Here is a 13,065-nt window from a genome sequence, read left to right on the forward strand (position 1 = left end):
TTGTGGCCACCTGTTTGCAAGAGCTTATCTGCCGAGGTGCATATTCTGGCTCTCAGGACCCCATGAACCTTTCTCAAGGAGTTTAGTCCAAAACACAGGAAGCAGTGCTAATTAAATTATAATCCATTGTTGGAGGGAGAGTCCCTTTCATCTTAAGAAAGAACACAACAAATACTGATAATGTGCTTCTAAGTAAAATGCTAATTGTGTGGATCTAATGCAATAGCTATTTTTAAAGCAAAGCCAGATTACAGGACAAATTACAATATCTAGTAAATGCAGGAGTATGCCTGGAACCGCCAGGCTGCTAGAGTAGTTGACCATTGTTTTTACTATTTACCAGAAAGAAAGTGTGCATCCAGGTCCTGTCTGGCCGAAAGTTGGGCTCTGGAGTTTAGCAATTTGTGATAAGCTGTTGCTTTTCTTCAGAATGAACATAAAGTGCCCTATTGGGATACAAAAAGAAACTATAAGTTTAACCTACTAAATTCTAAAATGAGACATCTGTCTGTAAACCCTACACTGAAGACTATACAGCAATTAAAAATCAATAAAAGTGACTGTTAGTCAAACTTACTCTTATAAATATTAAACTATTATCTAGAGCTAGGTCAAAATTATGCCAAAAACACTGGGAATTACAGTTAATTCAGCCAAAAATATATCTATATTCTATCTCCAAAACCCATAAAGGAGTGGTTCTATGTTGACAACATAAATATAATCGACAATATTCAACTATCTTACTATTTGTTGTAGTAACACAGAACTTTACTGCTTCTCTTTCTCTTCTCAGACCCGAGCAAAGGTAAACTGAACTACAGATCTTCCTTGACTTAAGATGAAGTTACGTCTGATAAACCCATCGTAAATGGAAAATATCAAAGTCCAAAATGCATTTAATACACCTGACCTACTGAACATCACAGCTTAGCCGAGCCTACCTTAACCAAGCTCAGAAGACTTACATTAGCCCACAGTTGGGCAAAATCATCTCAGAGCCTATTCTATACTAAAGTGTTGAATATCTCATGTAATTTATTGAATGCTGTACTGAAAGTGAAAAACAGAACAGTTGTCAGTGTATCAACTGTCCACCATGGTGACTGCGTGGCTGACTGGGAGCAGTGGCTCTGCCTCTGCCCAGCATCAGGAGAGAGTGCCACAAGTATATTGTTAGCCCAGGGAAAGGTCAAAATTCAAAATGTGAAGCACAGTTTCTACTGAACACGTATCTCCTTTCACACCATCATAAAGTTGACAAATCATTAGGCCAAACCACCATAAGCTGGGGAAAGTCTGTAGGTACAGAGACACTGTGCATGCTTCTTACCTTGAGATGTGTTGTGAGTGTGATCCCAAGGTGGAGCCTGTTGCTCAAAATCAGCAGAGAGGTTACTTCTAGAGCTCCAGGTCCAGTCAAAATCATCCTCACTAGCTGCTTCAAACCAACCACAGCTATTTTCTTCAAAGTCACATTCAGAAACTGAAGAACAAAAATGTAGCTTTTAGGTTGGCTCTCCAAGGTGATCACACACTTTAAGAAGGGTAGACAACCCTTCTACCCTTGGAAATTACCTTGTTACTCCTCCCTAAGTACATTAAAGCCACAGTTGATGAAAAAAAGGATCCTATCTGATCCTCCCAAAAACTCAGAATTGTGATTTTCATAATGGAAATTGATAAGGCAAAATTATCAATTTAAGAATATTTTCCAAATATTCTTTCTAATAAACAGCATCATTCAGCCACATTGCTTATAGAATTGCCAAGGTCTGCCTAATTTATTTTGACACTCATGTTAGTTTCTCTGCTGCTATTACATCATCTGGAAGACTTCATTGTTCCTACAGAGTATTTTACACTAAACCATGAAAAGCTACTTCTAAAAAATTTAATGTTTGGAAAATTCAGATCCATTATATTTAATATGAATGTTCACCTCTAATTTTTGTAGAGCTTACTATTTCTCAAAGCATTGAATACATCACCTAACTGGCAGAAGGCAGAATAATTTGACCTATTTTTCAAGTAATATGAAGAGAAATAGTTAAGTTACACAAAGACATTCTGGAGGAGGAAAAGAAGAAAAGAGAGAGAAAGGGAAAGAATGGGAAGTTATAATAATAGCAGTGTCAAATTATAGCTAATATGTGGTGAACACCTAATGTAAGAGACCCTGTACTGAAGGCTTTATATAAATCTAACTTTTACAATAGCTCTTGGGAGAAGGTATTATTATTGCTGCTTTACAGAGGAAGAAAGGAAGGTTTAGGGAAGTTTTTAACTTAACCAAGGTCATATAGTTAGAAAGTTGTAGAGACTGATTGAAATCCAAATATTCTAACTCCTAGTCTAATATTCTTTCTGCAACTGTTGACAATAACTTTTTTTTTTTTTTGTGGTACGCGGGCCTCTCACTGTTGTGGCCTCTCCCGTTGCGGAGCACAGGCTCCGGACGCGCAGGCTCAGAGGCCATGGCTCACGGGTCTAGCCGCTCCACGGCATGTGGGATCTTCCCGGACCGGGGCACGAACCCGTGTCCCTTGCATCGGCAGGTGGACTCTCAACCACTGTGCCACCAGGGAAGCCGACAATAACTTTTAATTGTCATTAGATTGGAAAAGGGATAAACCAGAAAGGCATAATCTGAATTTGCTTACTGTGGATATTCAGGTGTTACTACAGACTCCAGTGCAAAATAAGATTTGCCCCCATTGATGATTACTACACTGGGATCCTTGGCCATTGGATATTTTTATCCAAGGATATAGTAATAAACTATATAGATCTTCCCTTAAAAAAATAACTTAGGAAGTAAACAATAAAGTTAGAAGATAAAAGTATAAAGTAAATCACTCAGTGAGATTAAAAAATGTTAAACTGTAAAGGCATTTTTACCTAATGATAAAACATGCTTAATTTTGAAAATGCTTCCTTCCACGTGGGGAGGAATGTGAGTTGAGTAGTAACATCATAAACACTACTGATTTTTTTTAAGTTTCTAGGAAATATGTGATCTCAAAAAATATTTGTTTTCTATCAGGTCTCCTGGTCCAAAATATGGCCAGCAGAATACTTTCAAATTTTACCAAAAGTCAATGAGAATGTATGAATACATTTTAAAATAAATACTTTAAGAATGTTACATCAACTTTAATAAGCAAGAGATAACTATATTTCAATAGAGACAAACAGAAATCAGCAAAATGGACAGACTACTGCTATACCTAGAATAAAGATTTCTCAAGTTTAGAAATCTGTGGTGAAGCAAAATTAAATGCTACTCAAAAGTGAAAAACAATAATGATAAGTTAGGAATAAATGCTAAGAATATTTAACTCTTTGTATTTTCACAGCCATCTCTATAAATATAAATAACCCATAAATATATATAGATTCCAGTATGTAGATGCTATTTCAATCCCAGGGAAAACAAATACTTTTGATTCCTATTTCAGACAATCCAAAAAAATAGGATCCAGGAGTTTTTGTTATGCAAATAGAGAAAGAAAACAAGTTATTGCTACTATATATCTATCCCACATAGATCCCTGGAAAGGGAAACTTATCATCTGCTATCTCAGGAGATACTGCTGTGGAAATAAATGAATATTCAAATAGTAGTAAAATTTAAGAAACTATTGCAGCAATTCTGTAGTTCTCTTAGATAAGGCTCTTCAAAGATACTGATTTTTAAGAGATGATTATGCTGTTAAAATTCAAATGTGCCTTTCTAGTATACTTTGTTCCTATATATTTAGATTTCTGTACACATTTAAAACCTCACCTTGATTAATCAGAGATGTAATAATCAGATGAAATTAACCTTCTTGTTAGCCAGGAATCAAATATACACCTCGTTAGAACAGTTTTTTGAAAAATATGTAATCTTTTACTTAGAAATACAATATCCTGGGTAAGTTTTAATAATTGAGGTTGAAGGATTTTTCGCTGTTTTCTAGAGCAACATTATGGACTTTCTCAATTATCATCATCATCATCAGAATCGACATTTTGCAATAACAACTGCAGTTACCATTTATTCGAGGTTTATTGTGTACCAAGCTTTGTGCTAGGGGCTGTTACATTCAAAACAGGTTGTCTACTGACACAGAATTTCCAAAAATTATGATTGTCTATTCTATGGCTATGAATAGAAAGGCTAGTAACTCTAGCAGCTTTTAATTTTTTGAGTAGAATTACCCTGTGGCTTCTACTAGTTATGTCAGCATAATTATAGTCTCTGTCCCTGGGGAAAGGGTGCTAGGGGGTATTTGGTAGACTAACAAATAGGTCCATCACCTACACTATCCCTCCCATTTTTGGAGCTTTTCACTGAGGGAAAGAAGATGAATTTCTGTAAGAGCCAAGAAAACTTGTGGGGGGAAAACAACAGAATCAGATGCTGTCTCATTTCAGATTCACTGTTTTAGAACTTCTTTGATGGTTTGGGATGATTCCTACCCACGGTTCATGTGTAAGGAATAAACATGAAGTGTACAAAGGTGAAATCTGGCTGACAATTTGGGCCTCACATAAAGACTTAAAAATGTATAGAAGAGTACTTATTGGTATTCACCCAAAGGAGTTGAAAACTTATGTCCATACAAAACTCTGCACACGGATGTTTAGAGCCGCCTTATTCACAATTGACAAAACGTGGAAGCAATGAAGGTGTCCTTCTGTTGGTGAATGGATGAATAAACTGTGGTACATCCAGACAGTGAAATATTATTCAGTGTTAAAAAAAGTGAGCTATCAAGCCATGAAAAGACATGGAGCAACCTTAAATGCATAGTACTAAGTGGCCAATCTAAAAAGGCTACATATTGTATGATTCCAACTATTTGAAATTATGGAAAACACAAAGCTATAAAGATAATAAAAAAGTCAGTGGTTGCCAGCAGCTGAGGGTGAGGGGAAGGAGGAAGAGGTGGAGCACAAAGGATTTTTTATGTGAAAAGACTCTATATGATGTCATAATGATAGTTGTCATTATACATTTGTCCAAACCTATAGAAAGTACAACACCAAGGGTGAACCCTAATGTAAACAATTGACTTTGAGTGATTATGATGTATCAGTGTAGGTTCATCAATTGTAAAAAAGTGTCCCAGGCTGGTGGGAGATGTTGATAATGGAGGATGCTATGGATGCCTGGGGGTGTGGGGTATATGAGAAAACTTAGTGTGTTTTTCTCAATTTTTCTGTGAACCTGAAACTACTCTTAAAAAGTCTTAATAGTTAACTGCTAATTAATATAAGTGCTCTAAAGAAAACACAACATTTATAGGAGGGAATATGTCCTGGCACATCATGTGGTTGAACTTCAAACTCCCTTTGGTCTTAGCCACACCGCCAAAAAATGCCCAAGTTTAGGGGGAAAAAAATGGCTAAACATGCAGGTGGTAATTGTAAAAAGTTGGAAAAATGGAGCCTACCACTGTGGATTACAGAGAACCAGCAAAGGCACAAATGCAGTGTGGAAGACATGCATTCAATACGTATGTTATCTTACTTATTCCTCCTGAAATATACATACGAATATTGTCCCCATTTTAGAGCTGGGAAACATAAGGCTGAAAGAAGAGTAACATATAATTTCTCAGGGCTCATTATTGCTGACACAATTCCTTCCCAGAGCTTTGATGTCAAAGCCTGTGCTCTTAAAAAAATTATACTGTTTCTAGTAGTTTAAAAAGTAATAATAATTATATCTAACAATTTTTGGACAATTCTTATATGCCAGGGACGTACTATGTGTTTTTAATGCAAGATCATATAAAATCTAAACATGCATAACCACAGGACATGCTCTGGAAGCAGATTCTAAACTATATAAAAGTCCACTAGATTGGCTCTCCCTGTTTATTTTAAGCTTTTTTTTTTCTCTAGCCTTTTGACCTTCCTAAAAGTTCCATGAAGGACAAAAGTTAATTGAGTATTCCAGTATGTTGGTTTCAGTTCACTGAAGTTGTACTTTGTTTGATTAAGCACAGGTTACTACAAACGTCAAATGCATTAATACTATATATCCTATTTTAAAACATTTTCTCTACTAATTATATGGCTTTGAGCTTCAGGCTTTTCCATTCATTCAAATGATCATATGTTTGGAATTACTATAAGGTTGAAGTAACTGAACTCTAGACTTCATCAATAGTTAATATTCATTAGTTATTTAAAACATATAATAGTAAGGGAATATTTGCAAAAGTACCATGAAATTTAAAAAGTCTATAAAAATAAATAGCAATAATGAAATATTTTAAAGAATACTAAAGCATAAATAACTAAATAACATTTGGCATTCAAAATTACTGCATTTGAAATAAGAATGATTAATTACATTATTCTACATATGATTTTCAGGGTCTCCTGTGATCTGACCAATAAAGACACTGTTGGAAGACAATTCCCCATAGGTCTCTCATATTTCTGCATGTGTTATAAGCTGAGTCATTAACTGTCTATTTGTTCCAAACATCTTTTCAAGGATGTTTAAACAGCAAATAATCATGAAGAATAGAGATAGTGATTCTGTCTACCAGAGGGCAAGTTTTTATCCAATATAATATAATAAAGATAATGTTTCCCTCTAAAGCAAAGGTCAGACAAATTTGTTTGAATCCCTCTATAAAAGATTTGGATTCCATAAGCTCAGGCTTTCTTAACTGTAACGCCAACCCACTTTATATGTACATCCACCTGGGCCCCTCTGTGCTTCCCTGGGACTCAGAAAACAAGAGGAAACAAGGCAAACATGATGCTTATTATGCTGTTTGTTATACTATTAGTAATAAAGTCCTTTGTCTCTGACCCAGGAGTCTCACCCCTCCTGACATCCATAAAACTATGGCAGATAACTTGTTAGCTTATAAGTAGGGTAAAGTTTCAGACCCTTTACAGCTGTCAACACAAACTACATTAAACTTTATATGTATAGTACCCACCATTAAGAAGCTTAAAATCTAGCATGGGAAACTTATAAGCAAATAGGCAATTGTAATAGCATAATAACTACCATGTACTCATTCATTCATCTGACAAACATTTATTGAGTACATGCTATATGTTTGGCACAGGTATAGAGCCTAAGAACACAGCAGTGAAAAAAAGCAGCGGGGGGGAGAGGAAGAAATCAGAAAAAAAAAATCTGTCCTCATGGAGATAAAATCAGAGAGGTTACTTTAATTTTTCAGCTTTAATTTTGAGTCAGATTGCAGAAAAATTGAAATGTTTTAAGGAGAGAAATGACAAAACCTGACTTAACCTGATCACGGTGGCTGCTGTATTCAGAGAAGACAGAGTAGGTGGGGTGGGCAAGAAAAGAAGCAGGAAGATAGTACAAAAATCCAGACCTGATAATGGTCCGGGCCAGAGTGGTTGCAATGAAAATAAGGATGAGTGAGGTGTTCTGGATGTATTTTGAAGGTAGACATGATAGGATTAACTGACATCAGATATGGAGTGTGAGAAAGAGAAATGAATCAATATGATCTCAAAGTCTTTGACCTGAAACAATGGAGGTACCATTTTATGAAGTGGAGAAGACTGTGAATAAGCAGGTTTGGGGGGAAGTAGAGGAAGAGGAAATACTATAGTTTTGGAAATACTAGAGTTGAGATTCTTATTAGGTATTCAAGAGATCATGTCAAGTAGAGAGTCGGATATACAAGTCTGGAGTTCAGATCAGAAGTCCAGGCTGGAGATATAAATCAGAAAATAATCAGAGTGGCAAGAATAAAGCATAAAAATAGGAGAAAAATCAGAAGAGTGGTTCCTAGTGTCATGGAATCCAAGGCAAGTAAGTGTTTTAAGGAAGTGGGTAATATTATCTCTGTCAAGTGCTGTTGATGGGTCAGATGAACAATGAGAATAGACCACTGAATCTAGATCACTGCTAACTTTGATGAGAACAGTTTATTTTGAATAGTGACAGCAAGGCCCCGATTGATAAAAAGAAATCAGAAAAGTTGAAGACAGTAAAATACAATTAATTCTTTTGAGGTTTATACTTTGTAAAGGGGAAAAAATGATGTGGTAGCTGAGGAGGAAGTGGGATCAAGAGAAGATTTTAACACGTGAGAAATAAAAACATGTTTTTATGCTGATAGAAAAGATCTGGTAGACAGGGAAAATTGCTGGAGCAAGGTTGTTGAACAGGCAAACAGAGATGGATTCTACTTACAAGAGAAAGAGTTGACCCTTAGAAGGAGCATGTTATCCAGAGTAAAGGAGAAAAGAGTTTAAGGTGGGTAGAAGGGATACTGGAGCTCATGAAAGTCCTTTTCTGGGTGTTCCTATTTTCTCAGTGAAGTAGGTTGTAAAAGCATCAGCTCAAGCTAGGGAAAGGGAAGTAAGACAGATGTTGGAGAAGACAGGAGAAAAATGTTATTCATTGAGAAGAGGCGGAGGGGGCAGAGAGAATGGAGTGGGGAAACATAATGTGATTCCTAGGGAGTTTGAGATTCCATCTAGGGTCGTGAACATCTATTTAAAGTAAGAACAGATAACACTGTTTTGTTTTCTTCTCCAGCCACATTCCGCTGTGCAGATTCTGGCTCTGAGAGGGTTGAAAGCCACATTTAAACAGTTTGTGCTTTAGTGACTATGATATACCAGAAGACACCACGGCAGTTAAAGGTCAGTGTATGGCAGTCATTACAAGATTAGACCATGGAGTTTAAACTGTGTAAGAAAGGAAGTGAGTGCATGTGGGGATGAAGGATATAACTGCTTTACCTGGAGGGCTTTTTCTTTGGTTTCACTTTTAACTGTTGTACTTTATTTTCTTTCCTGTGACCTCATCTCTTTTGTGTCTAAGTGCTTGACAATGTATATAACAAAAAGTAAAATAATTTGGGGCCTAAGATGTTATCATCCTTCAGTAAGATTTATGTTTGTTTCTGCAGGCACATAGAGTAAATAATATTTGAGGATTACATCAAACTAACTTCAGGGATTGAGAGTATTTGGGGCTGGGTTTGAGACCCTGTGAGGAACAATAACTTCCAGTTCACACAGATCTCTTGGATGCAGACTTTTAGGCATTACAGATAAAATTCTGTGTAGTATATCAATCCATATTTATACTAAGCTTGGACTCCAATTTCCAAGTGCTATAAGATTTCCAAAGTGCTATACTCAGAATCTCAACTACTTGTTCCATGTTCGCATATGAAAGTTGTGTTAAATACCAGGTTCAGATATCAAGGTCTTTATTCTTACTGGGTCACTTAATTTGTCCCTTCCTTTTTACATCTTCAATGAATTCAAGTAGATTTTTAAAAATCATTTTGTTTAGATTTTCTAGTTGTTCTCAGTTAGAGGGTGTCCCGAATTACTCAATCCACCATAACTGGAAACAGCAGTTCTAGATTTTTAATTTCCATTTTTTAAAATAGTACGTTAGAACAAATTTTATATAATAATAGTATATACAGTAGTCCCGCCTTATCCATGGGGGATACGTTCCAAGACCCCCAGTGGCTGCCTGAAACCAGCAGAGAGTACCAAACCCTACATATACTTACTATGTTTTGTGCTACACATACATACCGAAGATAAAGTTTATCAGTTAGGCACAGGAAGAAAAATAACTATATAGAAGAATTATAACAATATACTGTAATAAATTTATGTGAATATGGTCTCTCTCTCAACATATCTTACTGTACAAATTTAATGCCTTTCCATCTTAGCTAAGCACTTATCATGCATTGTGGCCATGACTTTTGTAGTTTGAGATGCAGCAGTAAGCTAGAACTAATTTTTTTCCTTCTTCACAGTTTCACAGATAGAAGATTCATCCTTACTATAGATCTTAGCATATCTGCATACACTTTTTTTCCTTCCTTATTAAGTCAAGAACTTTCACCTTTTCACTTAAAGGAAACAATTTACAGCTTCTCTTTGGCATAATTCAGATTGCCAGAAGTACTACTCTTGTGTTTTGGGGCCATCATTAAGTCAAATAAGAGTTAGTTGAACAAAAGCGCTGTAATACCATGACAGTTGACCAGATAACTGAGATGATACTAAGTGACTAAAGGGTGGAATACAGTGAACAAAGGGATGGTTCACGTCCATGGCAGGACAGTGGGAGATTTCATCATGCTGTTCAGAACAGTGTGCAATTCAAAAAATATGAATTGTTTATTTCTGGAATTATCCATTTAATACTTTCAGACTGCAGTTGACCACAGGTAACTGAAACCACAGAAAGTGAAACTGCTGATAAAGGGGGACTACTGTATTAAAATATTTGTAGAGTAATTATGGGTGCATAATGCTCTGGTAGAATTATATAATATTGTGGAATAGGGAAAAGTTATTTTTCCTGATGTCAAATTGTTTATTATGAAATAAAGAACAAAGAAAAGATATATGTGTGTCTAGATGTGTATATAAGGTGCAAATTGATCTATATGTGATACACAAATACATAATACAAAATATTCATTTAGTAACTTTCCACTCTACTTTGTGTATATTATGTTAATAGTTAATAAATTTTTGTATTTATATAGATTCTAAAATATTTTATTAACAGGTGTTATAATGGGCTCTCTATATCCAAAACAGTAATTACTATTAAATACATTCATAAGATATTAGGTCCAAATGGATACATAGTCAAACTTAGTTATAAATGGTCTTTCAATTTTGTTTGGGAAAGGAAAAGAGTGAAAAAAGTTGGAAGAGCCAGAAAAAGTTAAATTTGAACAATTTAGGATTCTTTTAAAGTCAGTGAATTATTAATGTCAATATGTTTTTCAATTTGTGGTCTCTCCTAAAGCTAGAGCTCCAAGAGGTACTAATTCATTTATCCATGAGGATGAGAAATCCTTAAAAATGCACTCAGCCCTACAGTGAATTCTGAAAGGCCAACAGTATCCCACCACATAATAAAAATTATAATTTTAACAAGGAAATGGGATGTAGGAATAAAATAACTTACAAGATAAGCATACAAAATCAAGGAATAAAAAGGCATCATTAAGAAGTGATACAGATAGGAAAATATTAATAAAACTGGACTTGACTTGCATCTTAAAAATGGAAAAAATAATAATATAAGTGACTCAGAAGTGACTGAAGAACAGGATATCTTGGGTAATGAAAGGTCCTTATGAATTTTAATGAAATAACCTGAGCTTATTAACTCCACAGATAACTGGGCTCTTCCCAAAAAGTACAAAATATTTGAAATCATTAGGTTAGTCAGAGGAAAGAAATATATTAACTACACAAAGAAGATATGAATAAAAATCTAACAGGATAGAAAAAAATAAACCATTAAAAAATTCATTAATTTCTGTCTATCTTAGGCAAAGAATAGTAAGACCTTTTACAAACCATAATTTCTGTTCATTTATATTACTGCAGTATACATTTAAGGTGATAATTATCTCAAAAATTGTTCCTAGAAAGTTCAGGTTAGGGAGATGAACATAATGAGTTTATTACATGCCTGGGCCATGGTTTATTCTTGTTCTGTGGTATCAGGCACAAAACAAGAGGTTACTGGACATTTTTCCACGTAAATGTGACGAAGCAGAATCTCTGATCTTATTCAGCAAAAGGTAGGGAGTTTTCTTTGTTTATATTTCTGAACTGGGAAGGCCTTGTGATATTCTTGAATTATTACTTAAGGCAGAGCTATTCTAACACATGGTTATCCTAATCTAAGATTCTGTTAACCTTGTTCAAGTTTTAAAGAGAGTTAAGAGTAAGAGAATGAGGTGAAGTTAAGATGGCAAAATAGGAGGACACAGAATTCACATCTCCTCACAACGAGTGCACCTACCAGGCACTGGTGGGGGACCACGGACACCTAAGGGGATGGGAGGAACCCCCAGTGACCAGCTGTGGGATCTTGGTTCCCAGGCTGGAGGTAAGGCCCAAGCTTCTGAGGTGGGAGCTCTGAGTCCAAACTGCTGGACTAACAGAGAACCTCAGACCTCAGGGAATATCAATAGGAGTGAGGCCTCCCAGAGGTCTTCAACTCAGCACAAAGACCCAGCTCTATCCAAACGTCTGCAAACTCCACTGCTGGACATCTCAGGCCAAATAACCAGTAAGACAGGAATACAGACCACCCATCAAAAAAATAAAAAATGAAATGACAAAAGAAATTGTTACAGATGAAGAAGGTAAAAACCTACAAGACCAAATAAATGAAGATGAAATAGGCAACATACCTGAAAAAGAATTCACAGTAATGAGGATAAAGATGATCCAAAATCTCGGAAACAGAATGGAAAAAATATAAGAAATATTTAACAAGAATCTAGAAGAACTGAAGAACAAACAAACAGTGATGAACAATACAATTACTGAAATTAAAAATACTCTAGAAGGAATCAATAAGAGAATAACTGAGGCAGAAGAACGGATAAGTGAGCTGCAAGATGAAACGGTGGAAATAACTGCCAAAGAGCATAATAAAGAAAAAAGAATGAAAAGAATTGAGGACAGTCTCACTGATTTCTAGGACAACATTAAATGCACCAACATTCAAAATATGGGGGTCCCAGAAGAAGAGAAAAAGAAAGGGTCTGAGAAAATATTTGAAGAGATTATAGTCGAAAACTTGCCTAACATACGAAAGGAAATAATCAATCAAATCCAGGAAGCACAGAGAGTACCACACAGGAAAAACCCAAAGAGATACATGCTGAGACACATATTAATCAAACTATTAAAAATTAAATACAAAGAAAAAAAATTAAAAGCAGAATGGGAAAAGCAACAAATAACATACAAGAGAATCCCCATAAGGTTAACAGCTGATCTTTCAGCAGAAACTCTGCAAGCCAGAAGGGAGTGGCAGGACATATTTAAAGTGATGAAAGGGAAAAACCAACAATCAAGGTAATTCTACCCAGCAAGGATCTCATTTAGATGCAATGGAGAAATTAAAATCTTTACAGACAAGCAAAAGCTAAATTAATTCAGCACCACCAAACCAGCCTTAAAACAAATGCTAAAGGAACTTTTCTAGGCAGGAAACACAAGAGAAAGAAAAGACCTACAAAAACAAACGCAAAACAATTA

At 35.5% G+C, this 13,065-nt stretch overlaps 1 protein-coding gene across 1 annotated transcript in view; it reads right to left on the reverse strand.

Moving 5' to 3' along the window:
* Positions 1-13,065, reverse strand: part of MALRD1 (MAM and LDL receptor class A domain containing 1) — a gene marked incomplete at both ends in the record, with an annotated part of 607,751 nt that overhangs the window by 443,557 nt on the left and 151,129 nt on the right. The window contains 2 exons of the mRNA XM_081226990.1: positions 341-446; positions 1,334-1,486. Of these exons, the coding sequence (XP_081083116.1) occupies positions 341-446; positions 1,334-1,486 (259 nt within the window). The remainder of the gene's footprint in view (positions 1-340; positions 447-1,333; positions 1,487-13,065) is intronic.

The sequence above is a fragment of the Mesoplodon bidens genome, assembly GCF_964165515.1.
Source record: "Mesoplodon bidens genome assembly, chromosome: 3".
In the NCBI taxonomy this organism is placed as follows: Eukaryota; Metazoa; Chordata; class Mammalia; order Artiodactyla; family Ziphiidae; genus Mesoplodon; species Mesoplodon bidens.